The sequence below is a fragment of the Podarcis vaucheri genome (genome assembly GCF_965113315.1).
Source record: "Podarcis vaucheri genome assembly, chromosome: 5".
Classification (NCBI taxonomy): domain Eukaryota; kingdom Metazoa; phylum Chordata; class Lepidosauria; order Squamata; family Lacertidae; genus Podarcis; species Podarcis vaucheri.
The window spans coordinates 91272386-91298008 of NC_138763.1; the positions used below are offsets into that span (position 1 = coordinate 91272386).

At 48.1% G+C, this 25623-nt stretch overlaps 1 protein-coding gene across 2 annotated transcripts in view; it reads left to right on the forward strand.

Moving 5' to 3' along the window:
- Window positions 1-25623, forward strand: part of LOC309532856 (broad substrate specificity ATP-binding cassette transporter ABCG2-like) — a 48993-nt gene that overhangs the window by 19538 nt on the left and 3832 nt on the right. For both annotated transcript variants that reach the window (XM_082223583.1, XM_082223582.1), the window contains exons 8-14: window positions 8588-8716; window positions 9427-9692; window positions 11010-11092; window positions 11910-11999; window positions 22481-22605; window positions 23411-23565; window positions 23812-23901. In XM_082223583.1, coding sequence (XP_082079709.1) covers window positions 8588-8716; window positions 9427-9692; window positions 11010-11092; window positions 11910-11999; window positions 22481-22605; window positions 23411-23565; window positions 23812-23901 — 938 coding nt within the window. The remainder of the gene's footprint in view (window positions 1-8587; window positions 8717-9426; window positions 9693-11009; window positions 11093-11909; window positions 12000-22480; window positions 22606-23410; window positions 23566-23811; window positions 23902-25623) is intronic.

Here is a 25623-nt window from a genome sequence, read left to right on the forward strand (position 1 = left end):
GCCCATTTGAAGTCACGCAACAGGTCAACCCAGTGGCTTTCAGACTCCGGTTACCTAACCACATGAAGTTGCACCCAGTGTTCCACAGATCATTGCTGTCACCGTATATAGGGGACAGAGAGGGGAGGGTCAATAGGGGACCAGCTATGGAGGAAAAAGAACACAGCTACCATGTAGCGGAGATTCTCGATTCCAGGTGGAGGGGAGAGCAAGTAGAGTATTTGGTAATGTGGGAAGGGGAGCCGGAGTCGGAAAACACCTGGGTCAGGGCAGAGGATGTAGATGACGAGGTTTTGATTGAAACTTTTCATCAGAGATTCCCTCGGAAACCCCAGCCAGTGGCGAGGTTCCGGAGGGAATACTTCGCCACCACCGACGAAGAAGAAGAGTTGGAGGGGTTCGCTGATTCCGAGGTGGAGGAGGATTCAGCGAGTCGGAACGAAGACCGATGGAGGGAAATGTTCGAGACGTCGGAAGATGAAGAGGATTCTTTTAGGGGTTTCAGCTCCTCACCGCCCAGAGGAGAGAGTAGGGGCGGGGGAGAGGGGGGCCCTGGAGGGGAGGTGGATGTCAGGGAACTGACCTCGGAGGAAAGGGAAGTGGTAGGGCTCCCAGAGACTGGGAGAGAATCAACAGCCAAAGCAGGGACCAGCAGGGGGAGCGCGGGGTCTCTGGAGGAGGATCTCAGTAATGCTGAGAGAGACGCAGCAGCCCAGGCAGGAAGCAGAAGGGGAGAGAAAGGGGTGAGAGACACTTCGAGCGAAAATAGCGGGGAGGTGTCAGAAGCAACTGCAGGGAGACCTATGCTTCGCCGGAAGCTGTCACGTCGTGAGTCCAGGAGACGCGTTTCCGTTAAGGAACTTCTTTGCTGGAAGCGCTTCCGCAGACAGCCACTGTCGGACTCTACAAGTGACTAGAGCAGACATGTCTGAGGAGCTCTGTCACACACAGAGGTTTGTGGGGTCGCACAAACTCTGAAGGGGCACTATTTTAAGCACAAGCAGCTAATCATCCCCTGACAGTAGCCAAACCTCTCGTCTCTTCCCTGTGCTGCGAACCCTGCTGGATAGAATGTGCTCGAGGGCTTATCAAAGGCTCAGGCCATTAAACGTGTCGGAGGCGATTTCAAAGGCTCAGCTCAGAGGAAAATGAGGCCTTATCGGCTTGGCCGAGTGGAGATTCCGACAGTTATTATAAGAGTTTGTAGGCACGGGAATGTCAGCAAAACTCACCAGAGCAGGGATTAGAAAACTCAAGGGGTTCACTGAAGCTTTTGTAGACAACTGAGAGCTGCCAATGGCACGCAGATTTCATGTCAAGATCAAGATTCACCTCGGAGACACTAGCAGAGAGACTTCTAGGACTGTCTCTCTCTTTTCTTTTTAAATAATTTTTATTGATTTTAACATATAAATTATAAAATGTACCACAAAACTTACCAAAAATACAATCTTTTTAGACTTCCATCAGCACCTCTGATGATCCACCGTTTTAACCACTTCTTATGCATTTCTTAGCTTTATATTGCCTTTACATCTCTTAACAAATCATCCTTCCCCTTCTCCATTTTTGCAATACTTCCAATAATACTCCTCACAAAACTCCTTGCAAACCTACAAACGTCGTTTGATCTTCACAAATACTTTTCAAATAGTCCGTAAATTTACTCCAGTCTTCCGTGAATTTCTGGTCCCGCCGGTTTCGAATCCTTCCTGTTAGTTTATCTAGTTCTGCATAGTCTATTAACTCCATCCTCCATTCTTCAATCATCGGTAATACTTCTTGCTTCCATTTTTGGGCCAGTAATATTCTTGCTGCTGTTATTGCATATAAAAAGAGCTTACATTCCTTTCTATTTATATCACTCCCCACAATGCCTAGTAAAAATGCTTCTGGTTTCTTTATAAATGTATATTTCAACATTTTTTTTCATCTCATTATATACTAGGGACTGTGGGCGCTTCCAGACAAGCCTTTTAATGGCCAATTGCCATGTCTCCTTTACATAATTGTATGGGGATTCCAGGAAATAGCACGAGCCAATTGGAATTCTTCCATTCTCTCCCTTCCTGCCACTGCTTCCTCCGTCTTTCTTCTTGCCACGAAAAAACCCTGAAGGAGGGAAAGAGCATGATAGCAGTTCCATCTCTTTGCAGGTGTGAACAGGATAAATTATGATGAAGGCATAGTGCCCCCAGGGAAGGAGGCTGTTCTGTTGGGGTTTGCCCTCTCTGTTGTTAGTACAGTGGTACCTCAGGTTAAGTACTTAATTCGTTCTGGAGGTCTGTTCTTAACCTGAAACTGTTCTTAACCTGAAGCACCACTTTAGCTAATGGGGCCTCCTGCTGCTGCCGCTGTGCCGTCAGAGCACAATTTCTGTTCTTATCCTGAAGCAAAGTTCTTAACCTGAAGCACTATTTCTGGGTTAGCGGAGTCTGTAACCTGAAGCGTATGTAACCTGAGGTACCACTGTACAGTCATACCTCGGGTTACAGATGCTTCAGGTTGTGCTTTTTTGAGTTACGGACCGCCGAAAACCGGAAGTACTGGAATGGGTTACTGTGGCTGCGCATGTGCAGAAGCGCTAAATCGTGCTTTGTGCATGCGCAGACATGCCGAATCACAACCCACATGTGCGCAGACGCGTGGCTGTGGGTTGCGAACACTGTGGGTTGCGAACGTGCATCCCACACGGATCACGTTCACAACCCAAGCATCCACTGTAGCGCTGAACACACACACAAAATTTGTTGTTGTTTTTTTATAAACATTTTTATTGGTTTTTCAGATTTTATAAAGACATAACACACACAAATAAACAAAGACAAAAACATGCATAATTTCAAAAATCTTACTTTCATAACCTTGTTCCTTGACTTTCCCCCACCCCCCTTCATGTATCCCAATTTCCATAATTATGTCAGCAAGTTATTATTTCTCCTCTTTACCATCTTAATATAGCATTTTTTTATCGAAAATTTAGATTCTTTCCTAAGTTGGACTCAGGTTCCCTTCCATCGATTTCCCAGTTTGTATTAGATAAAATACTTATTAATTAAGCCCAAAAGTCATAAGTGTTTTTGAAGTTCTGTTTCCCCCCCTCCCTCCCATCCCCGGTTTCCGTCCCTTCCCGAATACATGTCCATAATAACAGTTCTTAGCCTGGATTCCTCACGTCCGAGGCCTTCAAATCTCTTTCAGTCCCTCTCCGCCGGTCTTGTTGGTAGTCCTTTATGTTGGTCAGCAAATCTCGAAGAAGTTCTGTCTCATTCAAACCAAATTTTCTTCCCACAAGAGTACTTAAAAACCGTTGCTGCAAAAGATCCACAAACCCTTCATCTTCAAAGTGGAGGCCCCAGTCATATTTCTTCTTTATTTTGAGTTCCTGTATTCCAAGTGCTCTAGGGGCCTCCTCCTTTATCTTTCGCATCTTTCGCAGATTTGTAATCCATGTGATCCAAAGGTCTTCTTGTTTATACTCCACTAGTGTAGCCTTCTGGTTGGTACTTTCCATCTGTACTTTCTCCTCTCCTTGTTTAGTCTTCAATTCTTGAGATATCTCTTCCAATTCAGCTGTGGATTCTTTCTCATTCAAGTCCTCAGTACATTCCGCAGAGCTGTTTATTCCAGAAGTCAAGGTCATGAGCTGTTTGTTCATAGTCAGACTCTGCTCTCGTAAAATTCCAACAAGATAGAACGTTCTTTCTATCTCCGCTAGTAACTTTCCATCCACCGCCATTGTAATGTCTCAGAAATCCCCCTAGAGGGAATCTGATTACTTAGTAATCTTTTTCCAACAGCCCTCTGCCTCGTTAGTTTCTTTGTTTCCAACCACTTTAATTCAATTGTATCACATTTAGTCCAGAGGGATCTTAGGTAGGAAGCTTTTTTACTTTAAATTGCCCGTTTGACAGCTTTGACAGCTGTCAAACTCCTTTCCTCTTCAACAGGCTCAGAGGCAGGACGCTCCCGGGCCCGGGAGGGGGGGGGGTTACACACAGCAAAAAGAAAATCTTCTAAAATTCCACTCTTGCACTCCAGCTCAAAGCTTCTTTTATCAAATCGTGAAAGTTAATGTCTTTTTAACTCACCCCAAAAGGGTAGGCTCTCCAGCTTAGTTCTCTGCTATTGCTTTAAATCTTCTGCAGGAGGGGGGGGTGCGGACTTCCTTTTGACACATCCCCCGGTCGTATCCAATTCAAAGGTAATTTATTTTAAAGTCCAAATTCCAATCTACTCACGGGTTGCTTCTTTTCAAGTCCGAATTTAAGGAAAAAAGTCAGCGCTCTTCAGCCATGGCACACGGCTTCGCTCCGCTGGGATAGCGGTCTACTCCCAGCACCACGCCACTCTCCATACCCTCTCCGTAGCCTTTAAAAAGGCTCTTCGTGGGTCGGGGAGGGCGCTTAAGGTGCCCACCGAGTCACCAGGTCCTCAGGCATCCGCGCCTGAGGTTTTTGAGGGTCCCCGCGTCGCCGTCGCGGCAAGACCCGTCCCCAGCGGAGCCGATTCCCTCCGGAGCTCGGAGGGAATCCGCCATTGCTGTTCGCGCCAACCCGGAAGTCACACACACACAAAATTTGAATCCAAATGTACAGGATTGTTTCACCTTGCTTTTGTTCCTCTGGTGTCAAAATTAAGCATAGAATCATAGAGTTGTAGCATTGGAAGGAACCCCTAGGGCAGTGATGGCGAACCTTTTAGAGACTGAGTGCCCAAATTGCAACCCAAAACCCACTTATTTATTGCAAAGTGCCAATTTCACCTGAATTGGGGCATAATCTGCAACAGCTTCCACTTCTCTGACTCCTATTTAGCCCTTAAGAAAGAAGGACCAGGTTACCATATTGCATTGTATCTGGGGAATTTGTGTGAAGTCTAGGCAAGCTCTCTGCATTGAAAGAGAAGATGCATATAGATCTTTTTGCCATTCATTAACCCAACAATTAGAGGGACGCGGGTGGTGCTGTGGTCTAAACCACAGAGCCTAGGACTTGCCGATCAGAAGGTCGGCGGTTTGAATCCCCACGACGGGGTGAGCTCCCGTTGCTCGGTCCCTGCTCCTGCCAAAGTATTGGAGTCTCAGCTTCAGGATCTGTCCTTCCAGTGAGCACTCAGGGCTGATTTCCTTCAGAATGGATTGGTTTGATCTTCTTGCAGTCCATGGGACTCTCAAGAGCCTCCTCCATCAACCCTTATATAGACATTTTTAATTCCCTGCCCTGGAGCTCAAGACCACTCCTCCATACATCATACCTACATCACAGAAAGAAAGCTTCCTTCCAGTAGCACCTTAAAGACCAACTAAGTTAGTTCTTGGTATGAGCTTTTGTGTGCATGCACACTTCTTCAGATACACTGAAACAGAAGTTGCCAGATCCTTCTATATAGTGAGAAGGTGGGGAGGGGTATTACTCAGCAGCTGAATTGCAACTCATTACCAAACTTAAAACCATGGAGAGACCTGGTCTGAACAAAGACATTGGATTCTTATCTCATTATACATGACTAAGCCATTTTTCACCTTCTCACCCCTTGCCTTTTCCTGTAAAGCCTCAGCGCCTAGGGCTTGCCGATCGAAAGGTCGGCGGTTCGAATCCCCGCGGCGGGGTGCGCTCCCGCTGCTCGGTCCCAGCGCCTGCCCACCTAGCAGTTCGAAAGCACCCCCGGGGGCAAGTAGATAAATAGGTACCGCTTACCAGCGGGAAGGTAAACGGCGTTCCGTGTGCAGCTCTGGCTCGCCAGAGCAGCGTTGTCACGCTGGCCACGTGACCCGGAAGTGTCTTCGGACAGCGCTGGCCCCCGGCCAATAGATGTGAGATGGGCGCACAAACCCCAGAGTCTGTCAAGACTGGCCCGTTCGGGCAGGGGTACCTTTACCTTTACCAAACTTAAAACCATGGAGAGACCTGGTCTGAACAAAGACATTGGATTCTTATCTCATTATACATGACTAAGCCATTTTTCACCTTCTCACCCCTTGCCTTTTCCTGTAAGACCTATTGCAGTCGTTAAGAGTCGTCAACAGGCTCATCTCAGCTATCTGCCAATCTCCCATTCCCACCACCCTTCTGAGTAATACCCCTCCCCACCTTCTCACTATATAGAAGGATCTGGCAACTTCTGTTTCAGTGTATCTGAAGAAGTGTGCATGCACACGAAAGCTCATACCAAGAACTAACTTAGTTGGTCTTTAAGGTGCTACTGGAAGGAATTTTTTTATTTTGACTATGGCAGACCAACACGGCTACCTATCTGTAACTGTAGAAAGAAAGCTGTTTATCTACAGCAGAAATCTGTTTATCTCATCTGACAGGTTACCTGTTTAATGGTCACTTGATTGGATTGCCAGGGAGCCTGGCCAGCCTTTTGTAATGATAAATACTTAGTTCCTGAGCCAGGTCACAGGTTCACACCCTATTCATATCTTAAATGTGCCCTTGAGACAGGATTTGTGGGGAGAGAAATGGAGAGGCTTTTCCATTTTCCTTTGACCTTGCATAGAAAACATCTGGTCAGTTTGGGAATCAAAAATGGTTTCAGGTCGGTCTTCCTGTGCTGATCTATGTACGTGCTCTGTTGGTACACTTATGAACATTTAACACATATCTAAGACCTCAAAATTCCTATCACAGGATAAATAATCATAGAAAAAGAGGCACACACACGTCAGCTTCCATAGCACACTTAGATATTGAGCCTCCCTTGTGTGTTAAGGTGTGGTTTATATGGGTTGAAGACAACTCCCTATTCCATTCTTAGGTAAAGAAGTTGGGTTTCCAGGATACAGGTCTGGGGCTTAAGAGTTGTAGCATTGTTTCTCAGCTCTGAGTAACAGTTTTTATTTATTTATTTATTCATTCATTCATTATTAGAACTACAATTTATTACCTGTCGTTTACTCCAAGGTTCCAGGGCAGGTAACAAGGGAAACATTTGGTGTTAGTCTCGTTCATACCTGTGTTTAAAACCAATTTGCATAGAAGTCTCATTTGTTACATAAATGTGCTCTGGAACGCAGCTGTGGTGACTCACGTCGTCACCTGTGTTGCTGGGGAAAGACCACTCCCACTGAGGTAAAATACCGTATTTTTCGCTCTATAAGACGCACCTAGTTTTTGGAGGAGGAAAACAAGAAAAAAATATATTCTGAATCTCAGAAGCCAGAACAGCAAGAGGGATCGCTGCACAGTGAAAGCAGCAAACCCTCTTGCTGTTCTGGCTTCTGGGATAGCTGCACAGCCTGCATTCGCTCCATAAGATGCACACACATTTCCCCTTACTTTTTAGGAGGGGAAAAGTGAGTCTTATAGAGCAAAAATACGGTAGGTGCTAGCAGTGGGGAAGTGCAACTTCCACAAAAGTTTTTATTTGACATAACTTACTTGATTGATTGATTTATTTCTTGTTTTTCACTGCTGCTTTTCCTTCAAATGAATCTCAAAGCAGCTTACCAACAATAAATAACAATATAATAGGTAGCGCATGAGACTCTTAATCTCAGGATCCTGGGTTCGAATCCCATGTTGGGTGAAGGATTCCTTTATTGCAGAGGATTGGACTAGATCAGGGGTGAGCAAACTTTCCCTGTCCCTCAGACCTTGTGGGGGGCCAGACTATATTTTGAAGTAGAAGAAAATGAACAAATTCCTATGCCCCACAAATAACGCAGAGATGCATTTTAAATAAAAGCACACCTTCTACTCATGGAAAAACACCAGGCAGGCCCCACAAATAACCCAGAGACGCATTTTAAATAAAAGGACACATTCTACTCTCGTAAAAACACGCTGTTTCCCAGACCGTCCGCGGGCCGGATTTAGAAGGCGATTGGGCCAGATCCAGCCCCCGGGCCTTAGTTTGCCTACCCATGGACTAGATGATCCTTGTGGTCCCATCCAACTCCATTATTCTATGATTCCATGATCACAAATGATTTTATAAATCATATAAAATAATTAGCAAATGAACACAATTTTCCTCCCTCTATTCACTAAACATTTTCCTTTAAACATAAGTTGTTCTTGTTCTCTTATTCTATATGTTAGGTCCGCAAGCTACGCATATGCCATCAATTTAAGTTGCCAATCTTTCTTAGTTGGGACTTCGCTCGTTTTCCATTTTGGGGCTAACAAAACATGAGCCCATAGAGTGGCCTACATAAATAACCTTTTCCAGCACCTGGGAATTTCCGTCTGAGTTATTCCGAACAAAAGGAACTCTGGTTTGTTTGTTTTTTAAAGTACTTAAAACCATTTCCCCCCATTCATTATGAATTATTTCCCAATATAGTCGTACCTTGGTTTTCGAACAGCTTAGTTCTCGAACGTTCTGGCTCCCGATCGCCGCAAACACGGAAGTCAATGTTCCGGTTTGCAAACCGTTTTTGGAAGTCGAACGTCCGACGGGCCTTCCGCGGCTTCCGATTGGCTGCAGGAGCTTCCTACAGCCAATCAGAAGCCGCGCTTTGGTTTCCAAATGTTTTGGAAGTCGAACGGTACGACCTTTTCCAGGTCCACCACATATGAAAGAATGTACCCTCAGTCTCATTACATTTCCAACGCTTACTCTCTTTCTTCCTTTACAGGGTATGAGTGCGAGCCTTTCAATAACCCAGCTGACTTCTTCCTGGACGTGATCAACGGTGACTCCACGGCTGTAGCTGCAAGCAAATGTGGTCAGAAAGTTAAGAAAACCGACGATCAGGAGAACGTAGGTAAGAAGCTGACATCGGGGGAGGTTCTTGATCACCACTGGGGATCTAGTACAGTGGTACCTCCAGTTTTGAATGAGATCCGTTCCGGAGGTCCAGCCACATCCCGAGGAATTCACAACCGGAGGACTGTTTCTGCGCATGCGCGCATAGAGCACTTCTATGCATGTGCGAGCGGCGAAACCTGGAAAAATACTTCTGGGTTTGCCGCTTTCACAACCCAAAGTTTACGTTCTCCAAGGCTAACGTAAGCAGAGGGCCCACTGTACTATATTTCTGAAAAGCATTCTATTATATAGTCCTAAAAAACGGGGGAGATGTGAGTGGCGCTGTGGTCTAAACCACAGAGCCTAGGGCTTGCTAATCAGAAGGTCGGTGGTTCGAATCCCCGCGATGGGGTGAGCTCCCGTTGTTCGGTCCCTGCTCCTGCCTATCTAGCTGTTTGAAAGCATGTCAAAGTGCAAGTAGATAAATAGGTACCGTTCTGGAGGGAAGGTAAAGGCGTTTCCGTGTGCTGCTCTGGTTTGCCAGAAGTGGCTTAGTCATGCTGGCCACATGACCCAGAGGCTGTCTGCGGACAAACGCCGGCTCCCTCTGCCTATAGAGCGAGATGAGCCTGCAGCCCCAGAGTCGTCCGCGACTGGACTTAACGGTCAGCGGTACCTTTACCTTTAAAAAATGGGGGGTGGGGTCCATTTTTTGTTTCCCCCCAGAAACCAGTAATGAAAATGGCATGGAAGAGGAAGGCGTGGAGAAGACACTGGTGGACTCCTTGCACGAGAAATACCTCAGCTCCTCCCAGTACGAGAGCATGATGGAGCAGCTGAAGAAATATGAAAATCTCCACGGGCTCCCTCAGAAGAAGCCGAGGCCCATGAATCAAGTGACCTATGCAAACGGGTTCCTCACTCAGCTCTACTGGGTGTCTCAGCGCTCCCTCAAAAACCTCATCCGAAACCCCCAAGCTTCTGTGGCGCAAGTAAGGAGCAGAACCGTCTGCTATTGTGGACCCTCAAGTGAGAACGTCTGGTGTCATAGCAGGGTGCTTGTGGCTGGAGGTCCTAGTCTAAAAACCATAAACCTTCACCAGGGTCAGCTGGCTTCACAGTCCCTCCAAGGGTCCCTATTTTCCAGGGATAGTCCCGGATTTGCAGAAGCCCTCACGGTTTCTGATTTGATCCCGGAATTTCCCGCTTTTGATCCCGGAATTTCCCGCTTTTCCATAGGACGTCCCTATTTTCATCAGAGGAATGTTGGAGGGTATGCTAGGACGTTCTTATTTTTATTGGAGGGTATGGAGTTATGCGACCCCCAAGCCAAGGAGATAAGTAACTCTACAGCCTTTAGAAGACATCTGAAGGCAGCCCTGTAGAGAGAAGTTTTTAAATGTTTAATGTTTTATTATATATATATATATATATATATATATATATATATATATATATATGCAGGTTTTGGTGTCTTCGGGTGTCTTCCCGTGTAAGAGTCGGGGTGTCTGTGCGACGTTTCGACGAGGTCTCACTCGTCATCTTCAGGCTGGTGCTTTCGGCTTCTTGTTACTGGAACAGAGCAGAATCTGGTGTTTGAGTTCCTATAAATACTGTTGAGGGGTGTGGTATTTATAGGAACTCAAACACCAGATTCTGCTCTGTTCCAGTAACAAGAAGCCGAAAGCACCAGCCTGAAGATGACGAGTGAGACCTCGTCGAAACGTCGCACAGACACCCCGACTCTTACACGGGAAGACACCCGAAGACACCAAAACCTGCATTCCTGTACCCGTGAAAATCTACGAAAGCATATATATATATATATATATATATATATATATATATATATATATATATCCTTCCAGTAGCACCTTAGAGACCAACTAAGTTTGTTATTGGTATGAGCTTTCGTGTGCATGCACACTTCTTCACATATATAAAAACACTATTATGTTGGAAGCTGCTCAGAGTCTCTGGGGTAAGCCAGCCAGATAGGCAGGGTAAATAATAATAATAATAATAATAATAATAATAATAATAATAATAATGCATGCGTTGTATGTAGCAACGCCTCACATGCTCCCTACGTAGCGACGCCTCGCCCCCAGTGTCACGACGCCTTCGTTCACCCCTGTAAATGTGTTATCTGAAAGAACCCTGAACTAATTCCGAGCCCGTGGATATCTTTGCCTTCCTTGTTTGTTCTGTTCAGGATGGTCAGATACCCTTTGACCATTGCATTCTGTTGCTGTGCCAGTGGGCAGGTACAGAATTAATCTCTTTCTTTTTCCTTTCCCACATTCCAGGTCCTTGTGACAGTTGTCCTGGCACTGATCGTGGGGGCCATTTTCTTTGGTGTAAAACTTGATCAAAGCGGCATTCAAAACCGGTAATCCCTGATGCTTTTCTCGAGCTTTATTTTCCATCATATCATTATTATTTTTTAAATAACTTTTGTTAGTTTTACATATAATCACATTGGCTCATATATACCGTATTTTTTGCTCTGTAAGACTCACTTTTTCCCTCCTAAAAAGTAAGGGGAAATGTGTGTGCGTCTTATGGAGCGAATGCAGGCTGCGCAGCTATCACAGAAGTCAGAACATCAAGAGGGATTGCTGCTTTCATTGCACAGCAATCCCTCTTGCTGTTCTGGCTTCTGAGATTCAGAATATTTTTTTTCTTGTTTTCCTCCTCCAAAAACTTGTGGTCTGGTGGTCTGGTGCATCTTATAGAGAGAAAAATACGGTCATTGGCTCATATATAATTGGCTCATATATAATCACTTTGGCTCAACTGAGCCATTTTAGGTAATGGCATAACAAGAATATGAAAGGAAGTAAAATGCAAAGATGCAAAAATTAATTTTGTGAACCTTTAACCAGGAGAGAGGGAAGTCGTTCCCTCCCTCCCGGCTAATGGTTTGCAAAATTAATTTCCTTTTTAAAATTATTTTTGGAGTTGAAACAAACGCAGCCATATGACCTATGAGCAGTTCTTGGAAAGATGCTCTAACGTACCCTAATCTAAGATCAAGAGCCATCTCAGTTTAACAGCAAAAAACCATGGTGTCTTGCCTGCATAAGAAACAATATGTGTTCCTACCATAGACAGGGTTCAGTGATCCTGAAAGAAAGATCCGGAAGAAAGCTTCCGAAGCAGTTAATGAAGGTTAATGAAGCCTTACTTTTGGTTGCTTCTTTCAGAGTTGGATCTTTGTTTTTCGTAACCACAAACCAGTGCTTCTCCAGTGTGTCGGCGATCGAGCTGTTTATCAGGGATAAGAAGTTGTTTGTGTAAGTATCAAACCTCCTCTAAGGAAATGGGGAGGCAGCAGGGAATGGCAGATCGATTTGTCAGTGGAAAAGAGGGGCTGGTTGATATGATACAATAATCTTTATTGTCATTGTTCCATGCAGAACAACGAAATTGAAAAAAATCTACATCAGACATCCAAAAACCAACAAGCCTGCTATCCCAACTATCCCAGCCTGGTTAGCCCCCTAAAAACTCTGATACCCCATAATTAAATACAATATACTCCCACAGAGACTACCTTAAGGTAAAGGTAAAGGACCCCTGACCATTAGGTCCAGTCGTGACTGACTCTGGGGTTGCGGTGCTCATCTCGCTTTATTGGCCGAGGGAGCCGGCGTACAGCTTCCGGGTCATGTGGCCAGCATGACTAAGCCGCTTCTGGCGAACCAGAGCAGCACACGGAAACGCTGCTTACCTTCCCGCCAGAGCGGTACCTATTTATCTACTTGCACTTTGACGTGCTTTCGAACTGCTAGGTTGGCAGGAGCAGGGACCGAGCAACGGGAGCTCACCCCATCGTGGGGATTCAAACCACAGACCTTCTGATCGGCTAGCCCTAGGCTCTGTGGTTTAACCCACAGTGCCACCCGCGTCCCAGAGACTACCTTACACTGCATTTAAAACCAAAATCGCATTTGGATAAAAACTTTCTCAGATGGCTAGTCCTAGTCTTTATAACCCTGTACCTTCTTCCAGAAGGCAGAAGCTGAAATAGATCATTTCCAGGGTGCCTACTATCCTGCACTATTTCTGCAGCTTTCTTACGACACCTGGAAGCCTAGATTTGATAGAATTGTAACGTTGGAAGTGACCCTGGGGATCTTCTAGTCTGACCCCCTGAATCCAGTTGTCCCATATGGGGATTGAACCTGCAGCTTTGGCACTATCAGCACCGTGCTCTAACCAACTGAGCTATCCCATTTCCTTGAAATAAGTTCCTTTTTTAATTATTTGTAGCGTCTTGAATAATGCAAAACCCTAGGCCAGGGGTCAGCAAAGTTTTTGTGGCTTGGGGCTGTTCATGGTCCTGCAGACGCCACTGTGGGCAGTAGTGTGTGTGTGTGTGTGTGTGTGTGTGTGCAAACGCTATTTCTGGCGCTCCTTCCAGCACGGAGGAGGCGTGCGCAGCTTCCCATTGGCTGCAGGAGCTTCCTGCAGCCAATGGGAAGCCGGCCAGCATTGCGGAAGGCGGTCTCTGCTCTGCTCCGTGCTGGTTTAGCACGACGCACGGGAGCCAGCCAAGTGGGCGGCAGGGGTCCCCGAGCCGGCGCTGGGGGTCCATGGGCCGGTTAAACGACCCCCATGGGCCGCTTGTGACCCATGGGTCTTGGGTTGCTGACCTCTGCCCTAGGCCTAGTTTGCAATGAGGTGGTAAATCTGTGGGCTGTATCCCTTCAGAGTGTGCTCCTTCCCAGTGCTTTTTTTCTTTAAAAAATGTTTAGGGGTACAGGGGACGCTTGGGTTGTGAAGGTGATCTGTGTGGGATGCACGTTCGCAACCCACAGCGTCCGCAACTCCCAGTGGCGCATTTGCGCACATGTGGGTTGTGATTCGTCGTTTCTGCGCATGCGCAAAGCATGATTTAGCACTTCTGCGCATGCGTGACCCCCAAAACCCGGAAGTAACTCATTCTGGTACTTCCAGGTTTTGGCGGTCCATAACCCCAAAAAACGCAACCTGAAGCAGCTGTAACCCAAGGTATGACTATACAGTGGTACCTCGGGTTACATACACTTCGGGTTGCATACGCTTCAGGTTACAGACTCCGCTAACCCAGAAATAGTGCTTCAGGTTAAGAACTTTGCTTCAGGATGAGAACAGAAATTGTGCTCCGGCAGTGCGGCAGCAGCAGGAGGCCCCATTAGCTAAAGTGGTGCTTCAGGTTGAGAACAGCTTCAGGTTAAGTACGGACCTCCGGAACGAATTAAGTACTTAACCCGAGGTACCACTGTACTATACTCTGTATTCATTCAATATAGCATGTCGTTTGCCCTGTATTTCTGCTCTGCCGTGTGCCTTGGACGTGACTTTTGGCGTTTCACAAGGCACCAGAAGTTGCGTTGGGGACCATGCGGTGTGGGTGCTGGGCACCCACCCAAAAATTTAGGTGGGTGCTCAAGCACCCAGGGTCCCCTAGAGATGGCACCCTTGGAGGGCAGGGGAGAAGATGAGGGTGAAGGAGACTGAGCAGAGATATGATAGACATCTTCAAGTATCTGAAGGGCTGTCACATGGAGGAGGGAACAAGCTTGTTTTCTCCTGCTCTGGAGAGTGAGACCAGAACCCATGGCTTCAAGTTACAAGAAAGGAGATCCCAACTAAACATCAGGAAGAACTTCCTGACAATAAGAGTTGTTCAATAGTGGAACGGTCTCTCTCCCTCGGGAGGTTGTGAACTCTCCTTCCTTGGAGGTTCAGAAGCAGAGGCTGGATAGCCATCTATCACAGATGCATGCATGACCCCCAAAACCTGGAAGTAACCCATTCCGGAACTTCCAGGTTTCAGCGGTCCATAACCCGAAAAAACGCAACCTGAAGCAGCTGTAACCCGAGGTATGACTGTACTCTCATTTCGTCTGAGACTCAGGAAACACCAGGACAGGAAACAAGGCTTCCGTTGGGGGTAGCAACGGAAGTGACAATTCACCGTGCTATTCAACAGAACTGATGATTCACTCCTTTCCCTGACATCTAATGCTTTATGTTGAGATGCCTGACTTTACAGGGGCTTGAATGAGATGACTCTCAGGGTCCCTTTCAACTCTCTTTTACTCTCACAAGATTGAATGTAATAATATAATAATAATAATTTACCATTTTGAAATATACTCAGAGTCGCAAAGTGATTTCATGCTCTTTATTCAGCTCATAGTGGTGAGGAGGAATGAATGAAAGTCCCCTCACAGTATCTGCTTTATATACATTATTTACACAATGGGCTGCACATGATTGGCTAATTCCGGAATTCTACTGTAAGCCAATCAGGTTGTGGATTCACTTCTATCTGGAGCAGGATTGGGTGGTTCCTGCCAACCAATCAAACTGCTGCATTGTTCCAGGACCAATCAGACTGCTGCATTCTGAATCCTATTGTTCTAGGACTAATCAGACTGCTGCAATTTGGATCCTATTGTTCTAGGACCAATCAGACTGCTTCAGTTTGGATCCTATTGTTCTCAGTACATAACACCCCTCCCCTCTAAGTTCCAGTCCTGCCCGGGAGGTCGCATTCATAGTCCTCAAGGTATGCCGGCGGCCTACGTGTGCGTTGCGGCCTGTGGTGTTCCCTGGTCCGGGCCCCAGGTTCTGGCTCATGTTCCAAGGATGCTGGCTGTGATGGGGTTGTTTGGTCTGGTGCAACCGGCTCGCTCAGTCGTGGTTCTGGTTCTGGTGTCCTTTCGGCCTCACGGGTCCTCTCTGTATTTACTGATTCTGCCTCTCCTGCTGGCCCCTCCTGCTCTATGGGCCTCACTGTCCCGCTGTTCCCTTGGGACTCCTCTGACCTGTCCTCCTCCTGGGTTTCTCCCGGGAATCGTCGCCGTATCTGGTCGCAGTGGCGGCGCCAGCATTGCCCCCCATCCGTTAGCACCTCGTACGACACTGGGCCAGTGACCCTGGTGACTGTGGCGGGTACCCATGCCGGGCCTGCCCCAAAATTCTTTGCGTACACTGGGTCCTGGGCCTCGAAGGTCCGGGGGTTCCTGCCTTCCCCCACGACTACCTCATCCTGAGCTCTATCGGGGTGAAGGCGGTCCAATCTGATTGCAAGGCGCCGACCCATTAGTAGTTCCGCGGGGCTCCGGCCAGTCGTTGAGCTGGGGGTGCTGTGCTGTGCTAGAAGGAATGTGGCAAGGCGGTACTCCCAGTCCCCTTGCGTCATGCGGCGGAGGGTGTCCTTGGTGGTCCGCACCATGCGTTCTGCTTGGCCATTGGTGGCAGGGTGGAACGGCGCTGAACGGATGTGGCGGATGGCGTTCTGTGCTGTGAAGGTTTGGAATTCTCCTGACGTAAATGCAGTCCCGTTGTCTGAGACGAGAGTGTCAGGGAGCCCGTGGGTTGCAAACAGCCTGCGTAGTACCCGGATGGCTGCGGACGTGGAAGTGGACGGTACCAGTGCGACCTCCAGCCATTTGGTGTAGGAGTCCACCACTATGAAGAATGTTTTTCCCTGAAAGGGGCCAGCGAAATCCACATGCAGGCGTGACCATGGTGCTCGGGCGGACTCCCAGGACTGGACTGGGGCCCTTGGGGGATCTGGGCGGGATTCTTGGCAGGCCTGGCAGTGTTTGACCCAAGCCTCTATCTCTCCATCGATCCCCGGCCACCACACATAACTCCTGGCAAGGGCCTTCATTCTTACTACCCCTGGATGTGTCTCGTGTAGGGCTGTGAGGACCCTTTTGCGGAGGGGCTGGGGAACAACGACTCTGCTTCCCCATAACAGGCACCCCTTGTGGGCCGACAGTTCATGTTTGCGGGTTGTGTAGCCGGCGAATTCTGGCCCGGGGCTGCTGCTGGGCCATCCCCTCCACACCCAGTCCAGGACCCGGGAGATGACCCTATCTTTCTTGGAATGGTGTGCAACTTCTTGTGCCTGAATGGGGCGGTCAGGAAGCAGCTCCAGGCTCATAACCTCTTGTGCAGGTGCTGGGTCAGGGCCTGTTTCCGGTAGTGGTAGCCTGCTGAGGGCGTCCGCATGGCCCATTGCCTTCCCCGGGCGGTGAATCAGTGCATACTGGTAGCTGGCAAGGAAAATTGACCACCTGAGGACGCGAGGAGACAGCACTTGGGGGGTCTGCTTTTCGGGGGCAAACAAGCCAAGCAACGGCTTGTGGTCAGTCACCACGGTGAAGGGCCGCCCGTACAAGAAATCATGGAATTTTTTTACTCCCTTCACGATTGCCAGACCCTCCTTGTCAATTTGCGAGTAGTTCCGCTCGGTTGCGTTGAGTGTCTGGGAAAAGTACGCCACCGGTACCTCTCTTCCATCCGGGAGTTGGTGCCCCAGGACAGCGCCAATGCCATAGGGTGAGGCATCGCATGCTAGCACCACTGGCAGCCTCTCGTCGAAGTGTGCCAAGACAGAGTTTGAGACAAGCAAGTCCTTGACTGCCTGGAATGCAGCCTCCTGGCGCTGGCCCCACACCCAAGGGGCCCGCTTGTCCAGGAGTCTGTGTAGGGGCTCCGCTACCGCCGCCTTGTGGGGAAGGAAGGAATGGTAAAAGTTCAATAGTCCCAAGAAGGCCTGAAGTTCAGTCTTGCTCTTGGGCGCTGGGGCATCACAAATGGCCCGTACCTTGTCCCCCGTCGGGTGGACCCCTTCTGCGTCCACCATAAATCCCAGAAAGTCCACCTGAGGCACTCCTAGTAGACATTTTTCTCGCTTCACCTTGAGACCCGCCGTCTGGAAACGGTGCAGAACGGTGCGGAGGCGGTCCTCAAACTCCTCTGGTGTGGGCCCGGCAATCAACACATCATCGAAGAAGGGGGTGACGCCAGGAATCCCTTTAAGGAGAGAGTCCATTAGATTCTGGAATATGCCTGGTGCCACGCTGACCCCGAATTGCAGCCGCTTTACCCTGAACGCTCCTCTGTGCGTCACAATCGTCTGTGCCTCTGCTGTGGCCTCATCTACTGGCAGCTGTTGATATGCTTGGGCCAAGTCCAGCTTGCCAAAAATTTTCGACCCAGCCAGGGTGGCAAGGACATGGCTGACCACTGGCACTGGGTATGCGTGGGCCGTGAGGGCCTTGTTTATGGTACATTTGTAGTCTGCGCAGATGCGGACCGAACCATTAGGCTTGACGGGTGTGACGATTGGCGTTTCCCAGGGGGCATTAGGCACCGGCTCCAGCACTCCTTGCTCCACGAGTCGGTCCAATTCCTCGTCTATACGGGGTTTCAAGGCGAACGGGACCCGGCGGGCCTTGAGCCTGACCGGTCGTACTGCGGGGTCAAGCTGTAGCGCAATGGGGGGGCCCGTATACTGTCCCAATTTTCCGTCGAAAACCCCTGGAAATTCCTTGCATATGGCGTCCACGTCCACTTGTAAGCTAGTGTGGTTCACCCCGGTGACAGCTAGCCCCAGTGGTCCAAACCATGCCAATCCCAGTAAGCTAATGTAGGGGCCCTTGACCACAAGCAAGTCCAGTTGTCGCGTCCGCCCTCGGTATTGCACCCTGAAGGTCCCCACCCCCATTGTGGGGACCTTACGTTTCTGGAAGTCCCGTAGGGTGAATGGGGCCGGCCTGAGTTTGGGACCCCCAGTAGGACACAGTTTCCTTAAGGTCTTTGCCGAGATTATGGATAGAGTTGAACCCGTGTCAAGCTCCATGCGGCATGGGGCCCCCTCTATCTGTACCTCTACATAAATTTTCTCTACGTTGGGGTGGGGCAACTGGTATACCTGGCAGTCCGTGAGCTCCGTCGAGTTGCCTTGGTGCGTTGGGCCCCGGGACCTGGGGCTCTTGGGTTGGTCATCTGATGCCTGGTGTCGGGTGGGCCGAGCCCGACACACCCGGGCGATGTGTCCCGATTTTCTGCACTGCCTGCACTCTGCGTTGCGGAAACGGCAGGTCCTCCTCTCGTGACTCTCCCCGCAGCTTGCGCAGTTTCCTCCTTCTCGTCGAGGCAGCTGTGGTCTGTGCGCTGCTTGAGTGCGCTGCTGTACTCGGTGCACCTCCTCCCTGTCAGATCCTGAGTCGTCGGTGAGGTCTTCATGGTGGACCCTCGGTTGGGATGGCAGGCTCGGCCGTGCCTCTTGCGTCGACCTCTCGGCAGCTTCCGTTGCCAGGGCCTCCTCCAGAGCGACGTGGAACGTTAGGTCCTTCTTAGCGTAGAGGCGTCGTTGCAGCTTCTCATCCTTCAGGCCACCGACGAGACGGTCACGAAGCATGTTCTCCAGCTCTGAGAAGTTGCAGAACCGGGCGGCTTGGCGGAGAGAGGTCACAAACCCAGTTATGGTTTCCCCAGGGGCTTGTCGCTTTGCGTAGAAGGCATTTCGACGAGCCACCACTGAGGGCTGCGGCGAAAAGTGCCCCTTCAGCTGTTCCATTATTGTTTTGTATGGAACAGTAGCGACGTCTTCAGGCGCAAGGAGAGCCCGGGCGATTTCAAACGTCTCCTCTCCGCAGACGCTGAAGAATATCGCCCTCTTCTTGGCATCTTCTTCGTCGGTGACCCCTTTGGCTTCTAGGAGGAAGGTGAAACGGGAGGCGTACGCTTCCCAGTCTCCAGATGCTGGGCTGAATGGCGAGAAGCTGCTGTTGGCTGCCATTCTGAGTTCCTTGTGTCCCGGAGCTGAAGCCTGGATACACGGTGCGAGGCAGCAGTGCGGCAGGTGGCGGTGCTGCGGTGCTGTGTGTGGCAGTCAGCTCAGCGGGATCCCACCTTCGTCGCCAGTGAAATATACTCAGAGTCGCAAAGTGATTTCATGCTCTTTATTCAGCTCATAGTGGTGAGGAGGAATGAATGAAAGTCCCCTCACAGTATCTGCTTTATATACATTATTTACACAATGGGCTGCACATGATTGGCTAATTCCGGAATTCTACTGTAAGCCAATCAGGTTGTGGATTCACTTCTATCTGGAGCAGGATTGGGTGGTTCCTGCCAACCAATCAAACTGCTGCATTGTTCCAGGACCAATCAGACTGCTGCATTCTGAATCCTATTGTTCTAGGACTAATCAGACTGCTGCAATTTGGATCCTATTGTTCTAGGACCAATCAGACTGCTTCAGTTTGGATCCTATTGTTCTCAGTACATAACACATTTATACCCCGCCCATCTCGCTGGGCTTCCCCAGCCACTTTGTACAGTGGTGCCCTGCAAGACGAATGCCTCGCAAGATGGAAAACTCGCTAGACAAAAGAGTTTTCCGTTTTGGAGGTGCTTCGCAAAACGAATTTCCTATGGGCTTGCTTCGCAAGACGACAATGCCTTGCGAGTTCCTGCGGTTTTTTTCCCCTCCCCCCTTTTTCTAAGCCGCTAAGCCGCTTATCAGCTGATCTGATCAGCAGATAGGCCGCTAAAAGCCGCTAATAGTGCTAATAGCGCTAATCCACTAATCCGTCAATGGGCTTGCTTCGCAAGACGAAAAAACCACTAGACGAAGAGAATCACAGAACGGATTCTTTTCGTCTTGCGAGGCACCACTGTATTGCCCTCGGCTGTATTTGAGGGACGATTCCAACAGATTCCACCCAAAAAACACTCATGTCCCTGTGGAGATGGCAGCACCGAATCGGTGGCGCATGCCCTTCCGGCTTGCCCTCTTTATAAAGACTTGAGGAATGAGATTATCACCCTTCTTTTATTGTCCTTTCCGGATCGCCCAACCACTGCCACAGTGTCCTTTCTCTTGGTGAGCAGCTGACAGCAAAGGTTGCAAGGTTTTTAGCTGGGGCAATCAGAGTACGATCCGCTATTTGACTATTGATTCAAAACCCTAACATGTATTTTATATGATTGACTTTTTATTTCTATTCTTTGTATATTGTATTGTTGTTTTTTTGCCATGGCCGATGGCTGACGCAAATAAAGATTCATTCATTCGTTCATTCATTCATTTCCTCCCAACTCTATACTCTATGATTCTATGAGTTAGTAGGAAGTTTCAAAGCACAGGGGTGGCTAACCTCATTTGGGCTGAGGGCTGCACTCACCCATGGCCAATCCTCCAGGAATTGCATATCAAAATGGGTGTGGTTGACGTTTAAAAGCAGGCATGACCATTTTTTAATATAAAAAAGGGGTATGTAAAAAAAACCCAACCTTTTGGGAGTACAGTACAGTGGTATCTCGGGTTAAGAACTTAATTCGTTCTGGAGGTCCGTTCTTAACCTGAAGCTTTTCATAACCTGAGGTACCACTTTAGCTAATGGGGCCTCCCACTGCCGCCGCACTGCTGCCACCCGATTTCTGTTCTCATCCTGAAGTAAAGTTCTTAACCCGAGGTGCTATTTCTGGGTTAGCAGAGTCTGTAACCTGAAGCGTCTGTAACCTGAGGTACCACTGTACAGTGGTACCTTGGTTGTCAAACCTAATCCATTCCAGGAGTCGTTCGACTCCCAGAACAGTTTGAAAACCAAGGCGTGGCTTCCGATTGGCTGCAGGAGCTTCCTGCACTCAATCAGAAGCTGGGTCAGATGTTTGGCCTCCAAAAAACCTTCGCAAACCGGAACACTCATTTTCGGGTTTGTGGCGTTCAAGAACCGATTTGTTCGGGAGCCAAGGCGTTCAACAACTAAGGTACCACTGTATTGCAGCTGGAGACATATGGGAGCAGTGAACAGTTCTACGTATGTTAACTACATACTGTCAGTTCACATCCCATGTGGACCACTGCAGTGTGAGAAGAGTGCAAATAGAATACCCTTCACTGATAAAGCATAGAAATCCATCAAAGAGCCGAGTCTAGTAAAGCCTGATGTGATAATTGGCCCTTGACTTCTTGGAATCAAATCCCATTAGCTCATGAAAATGGAATTTCTGTAGCTCTGGGCAGTATTTCAACACTAGCGTGAGTTTGAGAAAACTATCTGGAGGATCAGAATGCAAACTTACCAAAGCTGAGCAAGTCTAGTGGTGATGTTTCCATGAGGGAGATTGGTTGGGAATGCTGAGAATGTCTCCTCGAGCTCCAAGTCAGGAATGAAACCTTAGAAGTGATCGAGTGCCGTGTATTTATAAACATGTGCATTTTGTAATTAATATTGCTAGAGGGACTGCAACTCCAGCTGAAGAGAAGAGAATCGTTTATTTCTTAGAAGTGAGCCGGAGATATATTTCATTAATATGTCATTAATAATGTTTTTATTATTGCTTGTTAGCTGCCCTGAACCTGGCCTTGGCTGGGGAGGGCGGGGTATAAATAAAATTATTATTATTATTATTATTATTATTATTATTAAGCAAGAGAGAGCATCAGTGGCAGATGTGAAACTCTGAGTCTGATAATTTTTTTACAGTGGAACAGATTCCCTTCATTGGAGGTTTTTAAGTAGATGTTGGACGTCTTTAGTTTAGGCTTTAGTTGAGATTCCCAACCCTCGGTCGGACTCAATGATCCAACTCTGTTGGACCTCTGTTCCAACTTCTATGATTCTATGAAATGGTTCCTTTCTCTTCTCCTAATTTTGCTGTTGTTTAGTCGTTTAGTCGTGTCCGACTCTTCATGACCCCCTGGACCAGAGCACGCCAGGCACTTCTGTCTTCCACAGCCTCCCGCAGTTTGGTCAAACTCAGGCTGGTAGCTTCGAGAACACTGTCCAACCATCTCCTCCTCTGTCCTCCCCTTCTCCTTGTGCCCTCCATCTTTCCCAACATCAGGGTCTTTTCCAGGGAGTCTTCTCTTCTCATGAGGTGGCCAAAATATTTTCCTAATTAGCAAGTCCTTAAATTTCTCTTATCGTGTGTGCGCCTTTCCAGTAAGCCATATTCTTTCCTGTCCTCACAGCCACCAGTATACCAGCGGTTATTACAGAGTCTCTGCATATTTCCTTGCCCTGATGCTTGGAGACCTGCTACCCATGAGGACCATGCCTGCAATCATATTTTCATGTATAAGCTACTGGATGATTGGTAAATAATAATCTGTATTTTCGTACGCTGTCATACCAACGAACATGTCAACCTCATCCTTCCTTGCTGGGACTCATCATATGCCTCAGAGGCCTTACCTCAGGCCTGCGCTGTTAACCAGTTCCGTTCTTTTATAAAAAGTTTGTTATCTTGATTTCTTATTTTTCCAGTAACTTTCGCCATTTCCCCATATTCCATCAGTTTTTGTATTCATTCTTCTTTTGCTGGGACTTCTTCTTCTTTCCATTTTTGGGCAAGTAACATTCTTCCCGCTGTAGTAAAAAAGGTAAAGGGACCCCTGACCATTAGGTCCAGTCGTGACCGACTCTGGGGTTGTGTCGCTCATCTCGCTTTATTGGCCGAGGGAGCCGGCGTACAGCTTCCGGGTCATGTGGCCAGCATGACTAAGCCGCTTCTGGCGAACCAGAGCAGCGCACGGAAACACCTTTTACCTTCCCGCCGGAGTGGTACCTATTTATCTACTTGCACTTTGAGGTGCTTTTGAACTGCTAGGTTGGCAGGAGCAGGGACTGAGCAACGGGTGCTCACCCCATCGCCGGGATTCGAACCGCCGACCTTCTGATCGGCAAGTCCTAGGCTCTGTGGTTTAACCCACAGAGCCACCCACATCCCACTGGCCGCTGTAGTAGCATACATTAATAAGTTTCTATACAATTTGGGTAGTTCTGTCCCTATAATCCCCAAAATGAAAGCTTCTGAGTTTGTTTGTTTTTAGAAATATCCTTTCCAGTCTTCTACTTCGTGATTTGATTGTTCATTGCACCTATCCTCTTTCTGTTTTCAGGCTACCAGGCTGCTGCGGGCCGATTCTTCTTCTTCATGCTGACTCTTGTGCTGTTGTGCTACACATCCACCTCAATGGCCCTTGCAATCTCCGCAGGGATGGACGTAGTAGCCATTGCCAACTTACTTATCACCATCTGCTTTGTCTTCATGCTGGTGAGTCTTGCATGTGTCACGTAGGCTTGGGATCAGCTCTACTACAACCATGGCTGCCTTTTTCTGCAGTTCCATATTTTGGAAAGTTCAATCCCAAATCCTGACCTCCCGCAATCCCGCCGCAGTTCGTGCGATAAAAGGAGTTGTTGCTGAATGGGCGGAAGTGTTACGATGGGTACTTGCCTCGGGGCCTACTTCTTTAAATAGTGAATTTATTGGCACTGTTTCTCTCTCTCCACATTCCAGATATTTTCTGGCTTACTGGTGAACCTTCCCACCGTCATGGGTTGGCTGAACTGGTTGAAATATTTCAGCATTCCCAGATACGGCCTCACGGTGAGTATGCTACAGTTAACATAGATTGAGGAGGACCCCTCTAAACCCTAGAAATTAACAAATGGTAAGATTTTGATTGGTTGGGATATTGATGGAAGCACAAGCTGCAGGACTGCGCCAGACAAGGAATCCTTAGGCTGGCTTATACGAACAAGCCTGGCTTGTCTTCTGTTAACATGACAAAAGGGGTTGATGGGGAGACAGATGTTGGCAAGGTGATGGAGTGTGTGTTTGAAGTGACAGGAAGAGAGAGTTTTTAGCAAGGGGTTATGGGAAGAAGAAGAAGAAAGAAGAAAGACTGGGATCCATCTTGGGCAGGCTGGCTGAAGGCTGGCTGGGTGTGCTGGTCCCATGGGCTAACCAAGAGGCGAGGTCCGAGTCCAGTCCAAGGTTGAAGGTGCAGTATGGAGGCAGTCCGTAGTAGCTGAAGCTGGGTTCAGGGCAGATAGTCAGGTGAGGTCAGGCGCTCAAGCAGGACAGGGTTCAGGCAGGAACTGACAGCCCACGAAGTTGCTCTCACAACTTGGGACTGGGGCTGGCTGGCTTTTATCTGCCCCGAGGCATAGGGCGGCCCCAATCCTCAGGTGACTCACCTCTCCTGGCCTGGAGGCGAGCACTCCTCCTGTGGGAACTTAGTTCCCTCCGCCTCTCTGCCCTGAGCCTCTGCAGCTCAGGAGAAGCTGGAGGGTTACCAGACCCAGAGTCAACCTCAGCTTCCCCTGACGGGGCTGAGAGTGGAGCACCTGCAGGGAATGGGTCCTCCACCCCCTCAGGAGCCAGAGCAGACTCAGCTGGTGCCTGCACCTGAGGATCCAGCACAGGTGAGGACCCTTCAGGCTCATGCCCCAGCCCCGGCTCAGCTGGTTCTAGAGGTAGGGAATCCTGCGCATCCGAATCCCAGGCCATCACACTGGGAGAGATGCCTTAGACTCTAGGGATGCATAGCTACATTGGGCAGCTTCTATGCATCAGATGAGCCTCAAGTTAAACATCTGATGAACTTAAATATAAACAGTTGTTGAGAAAGCCACTCCTTCTTAAGCAGGATTTTCAGAAGAGACTCGTGATTGTTACGGCCCTTGATTAAAAGCGTGATTTCCCCCCCACAAAATAAGGGCACATCTGTTTTTAAAGCTGTTTCCAATGGAGCAACAGGAACAATAAATAAAATGTTGATACTTGTAAGCTGGTGAAGTCATGAAACTCTGTGTAGGCATATTTGCTGTTGACAAAGTTGCACAGATTATGAAGTTAATGGACTCTGCAGAACTAGATAAACTAACAGGAAGGATTCGAAACCGGAGGGAGCAGAAATTCACGGAAGACTGGAGTAAATTTACGGACTATTTGAAAAGTATTTGTGAAGATCAGACGACGTTTGTAGGTTTGCAAGAAGTTTTGTGAGGAGTATTATTGGAAGTATTGCAAAAATGGAGAAGGGAAAGGATGATTTGTTAAGAGATGTAAAGGCAATATAAAGTTAAGAAACGCATAAGAAGTGGATAAAAAGGTGGATCATCAGAGGCGCTGATGGAAGTCTAGAAAGATTGTATAAGTGATAAGTTTTGTGGTACATTTTATAATTTATATGTTAAAATCAATAAAAATTATTGGGGGGGGGAGACAAATTTGCACAGATTGACCATGGCTGTATTAAAATCAGCAAATATTCAGTTGATACAACAGGCTGCTTTGGAGATTCTCTTTTTGGTATTATTGTGA